Raw genomic sequence first — 11,923 nt, forward strand, 5'->3', positions numbered from 1 at the left:
GCCTCTTTTCCGTGGCGACTCTATTTTGACAAAAAGCTCTGAAACGCAGATTGGTCAATCACCACATTTCCCACTGCTCTCAGCCTCTTTCTCCCCTCCTTCTGCTTCTCGAGCAGTTTTCTCCGTCTAGTGATATCACTCGCGTGTAGTTTTGCGAGGACGTCTTTTCGAAAAGGTTTGATGGTTTCTCGAGCAATAACTTTATTGCCCACAACGGCTTGGATGACGACCTCTGAAACACAGATAAGAGTTGGCAAAAGGGTAACACATTGGCGAAAAATAAGGGGGGCTTTTTGAAAAAACTAACCAAACATTTGTCGATCGACATGCTCCTTGAACTTTGTGACCCATTGGCGCCCTAGGCGGTCAACCTGTGTCGAATGTATCACTCGACAAATGGCGTCGACGGGCTGTCGATTGACAAGTAGCTGGAGCTTCACCAATTTGCTCTGGCGCCACCCTGCGTCCTCGTAGTCAAGAGTCGCATAACCTTTTCTACAACGGGGCATCAACTACCACTCCACAATAAAGAAGTAGCCACGTAGCTGGAAAACTTACGAGACGCCTTTGAGTTTTCCAAACAAATCGTCGACCAACTGTGAGGCGGGAATGTCGTATGAGAGAATAACCTGGTCGGTGTGGAAAAACTCTAGGCTCTTTTGCTCTCCGCGGTTGCCCTCGCAAAGCTCGATGACGCGGCCGAGGTACTCTTCAGGGACCGTGATTGTCGCCTTCACATAGCTACCAAGACAGTTTGTTAGTCGCCATACTCTACATCTTGGACTCTGTGAAAACTTACGGCTCGTATAATGTGGCGGCTCTGATCCGGTGATCGCTCGAGTCTGGAAACAGGGCTGGGTTCTGCACGACCTCCTCTGACTCGTCGGCATACACAATCTTGGTTGGCACGGTAGGTTCCGTGATGATGATGCTCTTGCCATGCTCCTGTCTCAAACGATCTTGAAATACCGAGCAATGAAGACTGCCCAGGAACCCAAGACGCCATCCTGATCCAAGAGCCTCGGAAAAGTCCTTTTGCAGCGTCACACTGCGATCGTTGAGCACAAGCTGATTGATGCTGTCGGCGAGACGGGTGTAGTCACTCTGATCGGTAGGAAACGCCGCAACAAACACCATGGGCTTGGGTTCCTCAAAACCTGGACACGGCTCGACGATGTCTTCATCTCCAACCGTGGTGAAGGTGTCGCCTAGCTTGGCATCTTGAATCCGTTTCATGCCCGGATTGAAGTAGACATAACCGACCTGGCCTGCGCGAAGCACCGTCTGCGGCGTTGCGTTGGGATACTGAATGCCGACCTGACCAACCGTGTACTTCATGCCCGTGCCCAGTGACACGACGTTGTCTCCCGTCCTGATAGATCCATCAAACAGCCTCACCAGCAGAACCACGCCCTTGAAAGTGTCGTACCAAGAATCAACCAGGAGCATCTTCAGCGGCTTACTCTCGTCGCCGACAGGGTGCGGAATCCCCTCCACCACCGCCGGCAAAAGGGCACCAACACCTTTGCCCGTCTTTGCGCTCACCAGCACAGCCCTTTTGGGATCCAACTCGAAGCTCGTCTCCATCTGGTCCAGAACGCGGGGCACATCAGCCGACGGCATGTCGATCTTGTTGATGACGGGGACCAGCGCCAGATCCTGCGCAAAGGCCAGGTGAAAGTTGGACACCGTCTGCGCCTGAATGCCCTGGCTGGCGTCGATCAACAGCAGAGCGCCGCCGCAGCTGGCGTATGAACGGGTGACCTCGGCGCGGAAATCGACGTGGCCCGGCGTGTCGACGAGGTGCAGCAGGTAATCGTCGCCATTGTGCTTGTATATCATGGTGCACGTCTGTGCCTTGACTGTGATTCCCCGCTCGCGTTCGACGTCGAGTTTGTCCTATAGATGAAATTCTCACTGCTCAGTTTCACGGCTTCTCCGACAACTGGGATTCGCTGCTGCACCCACCAGAATCTGCTTGTTCGCATCGCTGGCCGAGATGGTCCCCGTCAGCTCCAGCAGCCGGTCGCTCAGCGTGCTCTTGCCATGGTCAATGTGCGCCACGATGCAAAAGTTTCTGTACCGCTCAATGGGAATCGCCGCTATCCGCGCCTCGAGCTGCGCAGGCGTCGGCTTTGCTTGCGAGGCGTAGCTGCGATGCCGACATGGAGCTGTCGTGCGCAGAAGCAGAGACCATCCGGATGTGTTGTTGAGGTTGCGGTTGAGGCCATGACTGCTGCTGCTGGAATTCCGCAGCCATTCCCGAGTCCAGGCTCGTCCGGCTCTCCCAGCCAGGCTCATCTGGGCATCCACGAAGCTCGCATTGGGCGACTCTGCGGTGTCGCTGGTTGGATTGCCAGAGCAGAGTCGATGGAAAGCTCGACAAAAACTGTGCTCAAAAGGCGGGCGGATTATTTCCGCACTTGCGGCCACTGCCCCTCCTTGGTCAAATTAGTATTGTCAACTGCAAGCTGCCGTTGAAAGCATCTAATCTACATGCAATCACATCATGAAATCACATTCAATCATGATTTGCAACTTTATAGCTGTAATGAAGCTATTCATTCGTGATCGCTTCTTTCAGTTCGCCCAGGTATGCGCGTTCTATCTCGCTCTATCGCAGCAAAGCGCTGCAAATGTACTACTATATATACACAGAATGGCTACATCGTCAATGACTGAACCATCAAAAACAGTCGCCTGCTCTTCTTCCTGTATCAAGATTCTCAAACATGACACTCATCTGCCACTTTGTCTACCGAATATCCCATATAAACGTGCCGTTGCTGTTTCTGTTTCTAATCGTTCCGTCATTATGAACATTATTCCAAGTTCCAGCGGTTAATTAATTCCGTCTCTTGATCATTAGGTATCACATTGTATAAAACACAGACAGCAACTCTCTCACGACCCCTCTCCCCTTTAGGCCAGAACCCATTCGCTTCCTCTCTTGATGAACTTATCCAGTAAAAGGCCGAGATCAGCCAGCACAAACCGGCAGATGTAGAAGCCGAAAAACTCGGCCGCGTGCCGTGTGCAAAGCTCCAACCCGACCTGGGTCTTGTCCGCATGCCGTAGACCGGGGTCGTCAACCTGCCTTGCGATTTGATCTACATTATTTCCGTTAGTTCGTTGTCATGGTACGGGATAGGCCATCTCTAAATCACTTACCAACTGCCTGGGCAGCGTCAAACAAGCGCGCAAGCGAGCCCATGTAACTGGCATTGGGGCCGATGAACTGAGCTTGGCTTACATCTCGCTTGGCCGGACGACTTGCCGGTTTCGGTGTCATGGGAATGCTCGGCAGTGTTGTCACCTCCTTGACTTCGGCACTGCCATTCCGGTTGCTGTATGACCCCCCCAACCCAACACCCGATGTCTTTGGCCGAAGCCTTCGCCATGAGAATGCAGAGGCTTTACCAGACACGCTGCCCGATCGTGGCACAGCTGACCCACCATCTCCGTCCGCCAGAGAGGCATCTTTGAATAAAAGGCCGGAACCTTGGACGCCTACTTCGCTCCCTAGCTTTCGTGATAGAGTCGACTGTATCTGCTCCAAAATGCCCTCGAGGGCTTGCATTTCTTCCAACACGGCGTCTGCGTCGAAAGTGTCAACTTTGGCCAGCTTGAGGAGAGCCGCAGTCAAAAAGTCGCAGTTTGCAATCTTGTCTTCCACATTCTTAATCTTGACTCCCTTGACCCGCCAAACATCGCGCGGCACAAACAGCTTCGTGCTGACGTATCCTCCCTTGGGGTGCACAAGTGTTTGGTAGAGGCATCGCATCAGCCAAAAAGGGCGCAGCATGAATTCGTTTGGACAGGGTTCGAGGGGCAAGGGGACGTCCACGGAAACAATGGGACTTTGAGGACCGGGAGTGGCTGATACGTGGAAATCGCCGTCAAACAGATGCAACCCTGCACCGCCGGCTCCCATCTCCATGTTTTCTTTAAACGACGTGATGAGAGGCGTCGGCAGTGCAGGCACAGCAGGTGCCTTGCCATAAGGATTGGGAGTGCCAGGAGACAAGTCGGAGCTGTCGTCAAGATGCGACACTGACATGTTTCTGCTCTTCATGCTTCTCAAACTGGAGGACGAAAAGTTCTTCCGTAGTCTGTGGATGGAAGGCGAGGCGCTGGGCGCTTCTTCTCCTTCCAGCAGCCGTTTCTTGGCGGTTGGCGATGCAGGAACCTTTGAATCAGAGGCAAAGCCTCCTGGTATCGGCGGCCTGACGGGTTGAGCGCTGTCTGTTCGGGTCAGCACCTCTGTAGGCGGCTCCTGAGTGCTTGGGGATATTTCGTCATCGTCATAAATCGACCTGCTTGGGGGTTGTCCGAGATTCGAGGTTTCAATCTTGAGCTGCTTTGGATTCTGCCCAGAGAGTCGACGATTCCGCACCCCACCTGATGGAGAACCCGGGCCTGCTGCTGGTAAGTCTGGCAATGCCGAAGTCGGGGGCGGTAAGTTTGGCAATGCTGAAGTTGGAGGCGGCGCTGGTGGTTGTGTGGCACTGGTAGAGTTAGGGATAGGCGGTCTCTGCGACAAGGCAGAGAAAGATCGGACCCCTGAGATGAAGTCCGCCTGCGTCTCATCCTCGTTCCAAGCTTCCTGCTGTTTTGCCGACACGGTCGTACCATACGGTTGTTCCATGGTAAAGTCCTCGATTGCAAAGTCGCGTGTAATCTCATCCAGCAGCCTTTCCTCTTCTTCGGATGAATCATCCTCGTAGAATCCGTCGGCGGTATATTTGTCCTCCTCCTGCAGCTGCTGCAGGTTCTGCTGCTGTGCTTGGCGGAGATTCGCCAGCTCATCATATGCTTCCTGTTCGGTCTGCCTCACTCTTTCACGTGCTTTTTCCACCTTTTGCAGCACGCTTGCCATGGGATCCTCGCTGGTGTCTATGGGTTCATAGTCTACGGAATCCATGGGCTCGAAGCCGTCGTCGTAGGCAGCTTCGATGGCAGCGTCCAGAGCCGTGTCAAACTCAGCCTCGGTGTTTCCGCTGGCAGCCCTGATGTGGCGCCGACGGTAGCCAAGCGACGAGGTACGTGAGTGTACAGATGATGCTGTTGATGCTCCCGACTCATCGATTGGATCTAGCCATGAACTCTGGACTCCATCTACAATTTCCTGGTCATACGGAGATAGGACACTATCGCTAGGCAGTCGTTGATGGCCGTGATGCTGCGCATGCTGCTGATACTGATAGGGTTCGTGTGGCGGCAGCTCCGCAAACATGTCGTCATTGTTCGTCTTGACTGGCGATTTTGAGCGAGGCGATAGAGGGGGCGGCGCATACTGGCCCTCTTGGTGTTGTGCGCGAAGATCATCAGTAGAGCGTAACCGCCTGGGCGCCCGAGAGAACGATGACTGCAACAGTCCCGGCTCCAAGTTACGAGAAGGCTGCAGTCTATCCGCTGTTGCATAGCCAGTGGTTTGCTGCCATTGGTGTGGCGGTGCTCCTCCTGAAACGGGCGAAATGTCTCCCCCAATGTAGCTAACAACTCGTGCTGTCTCGATCCTGGGAGCCTCCTCCATCATCTCGTAGTCCTGGTGCATGTATATGGACGCGCCGTAATCTTCACTCTCTGGCCTAGCGGGCAGAGCCTTGACAGCCTCGTCCTGCCACGGGCCCATCTGATCCAGTTCATCGATACGGCTGGTGTATGTTTGGCGCTGTGCATTCAATGTCAGTCAAAGATGTCGTGAGTTCTTGTTCCTTTGAATCAAGACTTACAATAGCTTCAAGCTTCCTCTTGTCCTCATCCCCTGACGTTCGGTCCAGCACCTGCTGCAGTAAGTCACATGCCTCAGAGTAGGCCTCTCGAGCGCCTTCGAAATTTTGGGCATTGTCAAGCTGCACTGCCGTGTTGGCCTTTTGCAGCGCTCGGGAAAGCATTGCCTTTTGAGAAGGATTTTTCTGAGCGCGGGGCTTGCCCATGTCTCTGCTGCTTTTGCTCGAATTGTCCCTCGAGTGGCCCCGAGGGGCGTAAGGATCGCGGTTCTGCTCGTGGGGCATTCTGGCGGTAGACTGTGTCGTGACGGCAGGATTTGCGTATGGATTGGGCGACATGGAGCGTAGGTGGCTGCTCTCGTAATGCCTCATGGACATGCTCGACTCGGACCTCATTGGATACGCTCGCGTGGGCGTTGCGCTGCGGTCTGGCAAGGCGAAGTGGCTCCGATCGGTTCGGTGCAGGTTTTGCGGCGCCTGAGCCTGAGCGGCAGCAAGAGCGGACGAACCGTGAGAAGCACCCACTACAGCCTCGATACTGGCGCGACGGGTATATGACGAGTTGGAGTTGGCGTGGTAGTGCGAATGGGAGCCAGAGGCCTGGTGAGAGGCATAAGGAGACGTGCGACCCGAGGAAGACGAAACGGACGAGGTCGACCAGCGGTTTCGGGAACGGGAGCCTTGCTGCGGCGATGCTCCGGCGGTGGTGCCCCTGCTGGGATGCGACGACGGAGTTGAGGGCCGCTTGAGGCTAACGGGGGGGTGCACGGTGTCGCGATGCGTCTGATGGAGCGGATTGCCGCTATTGTTGCCAATACTAGCAGGAGGAAGCGCAGTATGAGTAGCAGTAGTGGCAGCAGCGGTATTGGTGGTATGAGTATGAGTAGCAGCAGTAGTGGCACGAGTGGGCGACTGCGACGACACGTGCGACGGATGGATCAGCGACGAGCTTCGCGGCAGGCGGACGGACGAGAAGACGGAGCGTGGGACTGGCGTGATGCCGTCAAGGCCTGGAGGGTCTCGCGATGGCGGGTTAAGATTAGGATTATGCGATATTGATATTGGCGGCAGTGGTGGCGGCGGCGGCGGCGACGACGGTGGTCTGGAGAGATTTGCTCGGCTAGGTGCGTCTACCAGGCCGGTGATGATGCTGTCGCCAAAGGAGCGCGATTGCTGCATGCTCTGCGAGTTGCTGGACTGGTGCGGGCTGCCGTCTCAGCCAATAGTCGCCTCTTCCGGCCAATCTTACTCGTACAACGTGGGTCGGCTTGGATATGGAGCTGGAGATGAATGTGGTTATCGCGCGTTTGGCAGACGGCCATGACCACAGAGTCTTTGCGGGCTCTTCTCTTTGTCCGCGGCTGAGGCGAGGCTGATCAGTATCGAGTATCGAGGATCGAATATCGCCAGATCTCGGAGAGGATGGCCAGAGAAGGAGAGGCTCGCAGATCGGCTCCCACGACCGCTTTGTCCTATCCAGAAAGCCGCTCCGGGGACGAAGAAAATCGGGGATTTGGAGGTTCCCTGTGCTGTGGATCGTGGGGAGCCAGCGTGGGAGGTTGTGCTGTGCATGGGCGCAAGTACCGGTACCTGGCGATGATCAGGCCCCCGGCACGCTGCGGTGCTCAGCGAACCGCCCACTGACCACCCGCAGTTGCGCTCTCACCGCCCGACGGAGGTACCCGCGGCCTGCAAACTGCGGTGTTACCGTGCCCGTACCTGTACCGTGCTCGTACGAGACCGTATCGTGCTACTGTACTCGTAGTTGATTGTGCTTCCCGGCTAGTGGTATTACCGCTGTCAGGCCTGGAAACCCCCCCCTGGATGCCAGTTCGCTTGAAGCTTGCATCAGATGCTGGCTATTCCTGCTAGTGCCAGAAGCTAGGCGCGCAATCAATCACGACAGGCCTACATGGAGCCCTTAAAACCGACCCCTAACCGTCCCCTTTTTCGACCCCTGGCCGCTGGGGTGGGTACTAGTACTTTTTTGTACCAAAGTAGGCCTGAGCCAGCATTGTTCCGGCTTAGCACCCCGTTAGCGTCGTAACGGCCCCCTTTAGAGTAAGGATCCCCCATAGAGGCTTATCGTTTGCTAGAATTGCCGTAATTGAAGGACAGGGGCCGCGATTAGAAGGCTAGCTCAGCTATGCCGAGGGAGCTTACTTGCATGCGGCGACACGACTTTTGGCTGCTCAGCAAAAACACGAAACGACGTTGCTTAAAACAGAATGGCGAACGTGGATGATCTATTCAAGGTATTAAACGAGAGTGCTAGAGTCACAGGGCACGCCCCAGAGGCCAATTAGGCAGATGTTCTGACTGCTTATCCAGGCATCTGGCTCCATCGGCAAGCGGAAACTCGACCAGCCAATTCGCGATCCCAGTAAGTCGACATGAAAGCTGCGAACTAGCTGCTAAATCAATACTAACAGGTGGTGATTTCTTCAATCAGACGAAATATACAAGGCGACCAAGCTGACCGACAGAAGCACCAATCGCCATGCCCAAGTCGAAGATGATGCAGAGAACCCCGCCGATGACGACGATTTCGGGCCCGAGCTGCCACCAGAAGACGACGTAGGCGACGACGAAGAAGGCCGCTTCTTCGGCGGCGGCATCACCAAGCAAGAATCGGAAATCCTCGATTTCGTCGACAAGGCCGACGCGGGCGGCGACTTGGACAAGATCGACGGCGCCTGGCTCCGAAGGACGGCGCTCAACCTCGAAAAGCTCATCACCAAGAACTCGGAGCTGCGCTCCCGGTTCGAGGACCAGCCGCAGAAATTCATCGACAGCGAGGCCGACCTTGACGCCGAAATCAAGAACCTCTCGCTCTTGGCCGAATCCTCCGAGCTGTATGGCGAGTTTGTGAAGCTGGGAACTGCGGGAAGCTTAGTCAGTCTGCTGACGCACGAGAACTCGGACATTGCCATTGGTGCGATTGAGATTATCGGGGAGCTCACGGACGATGATGTCGTGACGGAGACTGAGCAGTGGGACACCTTGGTTGGCGCGTTGATAGACAGTGACCTCTTGAGTCTGCTAGTCTCCAACCTGTCCCGCTTCAACGAAGACGACGAGTCCGATCGCAATGGCGTATATCATTCTCTCAGCGTATTGGAGAATCTCAGCTCTCAGAAAGCCGTCGCCACGCGAATGTGCGAGGAAGAAGCCCTGCTAAAATGGCTATTGCAGCGCATCCAGCGCACCGAATCACCCGTAACTCAGAACAAGCAATATGCCGCCGAGATACTGGCCATTCTCTCCCAGGCAGCTCCCGAAAACCGGGAAAAGCTCGTCAGCTTAGACATCATCGATATCATGCTGCAGCTCGTGGCCCCATACCGCCGACGAGATCCAGAAAAGGGCGGCCCAGAAGAGGAATTCGTAGAGAATTTATTTGAGAGCTTGACGTGTCTGGTCGACACTCCCGCGGGAAGAGCCAAGTTCCTCGAGGCCGAAGGAACTGAGCTCTGTCTCATCCTAATCAAAGAGAGCAAGGTGGCAAAGCACCCCTCATTACGCCTGCTCGACCACGCGACAGGTGGCACCACCAGCGCCGAGATATGCCAGCGGATCGTCGAGGCGGGAGGCCTGAAAACGACGTTTACCATGTTCAACAAGAGCCACGACCAGCGTCTCATCGGGCCCTTGCTCTCTGTATTCTCCTCCATGCTGCGCTTCCTGCCTGCCGATTCTCCAGAGCGGATACGGCTGCTGGCAAAGTTCGTCGAGAAGGAGTACGAAAAGACTGCGAAATTAGTAAAGCTACACAGGGATTATACCACGCGCATAAAAGCCGCCGAAGAAGAGCATCGGCAAGAATCAGCGCGCTCTGGAGATGCGGAGGAAGACCGCGGGATACAGCTGCTCTCTAAGAAGATGGACGCCGGCTTGTTCAACCTGCAGCTCGTCGATGTCATTTTGGCGTGGCTCGTTGCGGAGGACAGTGGCGCGAACCAGAAGATTAAGCGGCTGCTGGCAGAGACGGACGATACCTTCAAGTCGATCCAGAAGACGCTGAAGGAGCAGTTGGACGAGTTGGATACCACTGAGGAGGATAGCAAGGATATGGGCGAGATGCTGACCACGCTGATAGATTTCCTCAACTAATGAATCGATGGCTGAGTTGAGTCAGCCAGCAAACAGAAGGAAAAACGTACAAGTAATAACGAGCAAAATGTAGTCTTTTCATGGTTTTCAAGTATAAATTAATGTGCAAATCCGACCGAGTGAACCATCTCGACAAAGCATCATATGTTCCAGTAAAGCCCCCTCCAATCGCTTGTATCGAATGTCAATTGCGTCCATCCATCTCAGCATACACGCCCCCCTCCATCGCCATCTATCGGTCTTCTCGACCCCAGACTTCACGCAGCCACGGGCTTCACCTCGAACACGGCGTCCAGGAGGTGCTTAACAACGGCGTCCTGGTTCTTCTTGCCCGCCTCCTTGATCACCTCGATCTGCTTCTCGGCCTCCTTGTTCGCCTCCTGCTCGGCGGCCTCGTTGCCCTTGCTGTGCTGCAATCGATGTGTTAGCTCGGGTGTGGAAGAAGCTGTGGGGTATTCCTCGTCGCACCTCGGCCTCGAACTTCTTGAACTCGTCTTCCTTGTTGGCTTTGTAGTCGGCGATTTCCTTCTTGGCCTCGTCACGGGCTTCCTTGACGCGCTTGGTGCGGACTGCGAGCATTCGAGGAGTCGTCAGCTTCCGGCATTGCTTCGTTCTATATCTACATTTTAAGTCTGTCGGTGCGGGAACACTCACATTCTCGAGCTGCACACACGTCATCGTTAGTCAAGTTCCTTTGTTGCGGTAAAAGCAAGCAAGCGTCCAAACATACCCCTCTGTACAATCTTGGACGCCTCCCTCTCAGCCTACGCACAAAACACCAAATCAGCACCGCCAAATCAAACGTAAACTCCCATCAAGATGAGTATCCCAAAAAGCGCGCGGCTTCATGTCAGATCGTTCGTCAAACGCAACGTACATCGAGGAGAGTCTGGATACCGGCCGAGTTCTGTGCAGACTGTACCAATTTCCCAACCGTCAGCTAAATGCTCCCTCACGAAACGCCTTGCGCACTCACCATGATTGCAAAAGTGTAAGTTGAAAAAGACTCGCTCAGGTTGGAAAGAAAAAGGAAACAGAGAAAATGGGTGAATGCAATTCAGTCGAGGTGTTTTGGGAAAGGCGCAGAGGTTGTATGTCGCAAGTTCAAGGTGGTTGATTGCAAGGTTGGTGGCAGCTCCGATTGCAGAAGGATAGAGGCATCGATCTTAGGTAATGCCCGCTGTCGTCACAGCTCGGCCTGGCTCGGCGTTAGAAGTGCGTTCCTAAAGTAGCTTTTTGCAGCGGCACTAACAGTAACACGTCACCATTCTACGATTAAACTGCTAGTGCATGTCGGTAGAGATACTTTGCCTCTAACCAAATGGAACGATCTGACCACTCACGACACAGCTCCAAAATCTTCATTCTCATCCTCATGCTATATCCGTATAATATCAACCACCCACGCTCATACATCCGCCCACTCATCCACCAGCTATTCCTTTAAATCTTTCAAGAGAAATTACCCTCAATCCCTCAAGATAGTCTCTTCTCACCACCAATCCACCCCAAACAGACAGCAAATTCCTACAACAACGCAACAACCCGCCTCTCATATAAAACCATCATGTCTTCCGGATCGAAATTCTCCCTCGCCGCCACATCCCTCTTCGCCGCCGGCGTAATTGTATTCGTACACTTCCAACAAAAAGTCGAACAAACCGTATACCTCTCCTCTGCCCTCTTCTCACCACTACCTAAACCCCCTGACATCTACCCTGCTAACGCAATTACAAAAGGCGATGCATGCCGGCGTTGTCCGTGACATGGAGCAGCAGCGTATCAAGAGAGAACGTCAACTCGACTTTGACATGCAGCGTGCTCTGGAGGAGGAGTACAAGCGCGAGCAGAGCGTTCACAGCTCACTAGAGCCGCTAAACAAAGCTTCTGCCGGTTCGAGGTAACAGCAGCACCGCAGACATGTAACCCCTTGCAATCACTACCTACGCACGACACGACATGAGCAAGTCCAACGATAGATAGACGTCTCTTTCTTCTTCTTCTTTTTTTACTTTCTTCATTGTATTATTTTTTCTACATGTACAATCATACTCTCCGCTCAGCATTCATCTCGCTGG

General features: G+C 54.2%; 4 protein-coding genes across 4 annotated transcripts; 2 read left to right on the forward strand and 2 right to left on the reverse strand.

The window, feature by feature from the left end:
• Window positions 1-20: 20 nt before the first annotated feature.
• On the reverse strand, window positions 21-6,911 carry Triagg1_2647 (uncharacterized protein; the record flags this gene model as incomplete). The annotated part of the gene is made up of 8 exons (XM_062896851.1): window positions 21-232; window positions 308-495; window positions 559-741; window positions 800-1,899; window positions 1,969-2,344; window positions 2,996-3,110; window positions 3,172-5,674; window positions 5,736-6,911. The coding sequence occupies 8 exons, from the start codon at window positions 6,909-6,911 to the stop codon at window positions 21-23; spliced, it is 5,853 nt and encodes a 1,950-aa protein (XP_062758264.1).
• A 1,049-nt stretch (window positions 6,912-7,960) lies between these two features.
• Triagg1_2648 (uncharacterized protein) lies at window positions 7,961-9,845 on the forward strand (the record flags this gene model as incomplete). The annotated part of the gene is made up of 3 exons (XM_062896852.1): window positions 7,961-7,987; window positions 8,064-8,115; window positions 8,185-9,845. The coding sequence occupies 3 exons, from the start codon at window positions 7,961-7,963 to the stop codon at window positions 9,843-9,845; spliced, it is 1,740 nt and encodes a 579-aa protein (XP_062758265.1).
• Window positions 9,846-10,102: 257 nt separating this feature from the next.
• Window positions 10,103-10,824, reverse strand: Triagg1_2649 (uncharacterized protein; the record flags this gene model as incomplete). The annotated part of the gene is made up of 6 exons (XM_062896854.1): window positions 10,103-10,255; window positions 10,314-10,414; window positions 10,500-10,508; window positions 10,576-10,609; window positions 10,723-10,761; window positions 10,822-10,824. The coding sequence occupies 6 exons, from the start codon at window positions 10,822-10,824 to the stop codon at window positions 10,103-10,105; spliced, it is 339 nt and encodes a 112-aa protein (XP_062758266.1).
• A 588-nt stretch (window positions 10,825-11,412) lies between these two features.
• Triagg1_2650 (uncharacterized protein) lies at window positions 11,413-11,749 on the forward strand (the record flags this gene model as incomplete). The annotated part of the gene is made up of 2 exons (XM_062896855.1): window positions 11,413-11,466; window positions 11,585-11,749. The coding sequence occupies 2 exons, from the start codon at window positions 11,413-11,415 to the stop codon at window positions 11,747-11,749; spliced, it is 219 nt and encodes a 72-aa protein (XP_062758267.1).
• Between the last annotated feature and the right edge of the window lie 174 nt (window positions 11,750-11,923).

This window comes from Trichoderma aggressivum (genome assembly GCF_033847375.1).
Source record: "Trichoderma aggressivum f. europaeum strain CBS 100526 chromosome Unknown scaffold_007, whole genome shotgun sequence".
Lineage (NCBI taxonomy): Eukaryota > Fungi > Ascomycota > Sordariomycetes > Hypocreales > Hypocreaceae > Trichoderma > Trichoderma aggressivum.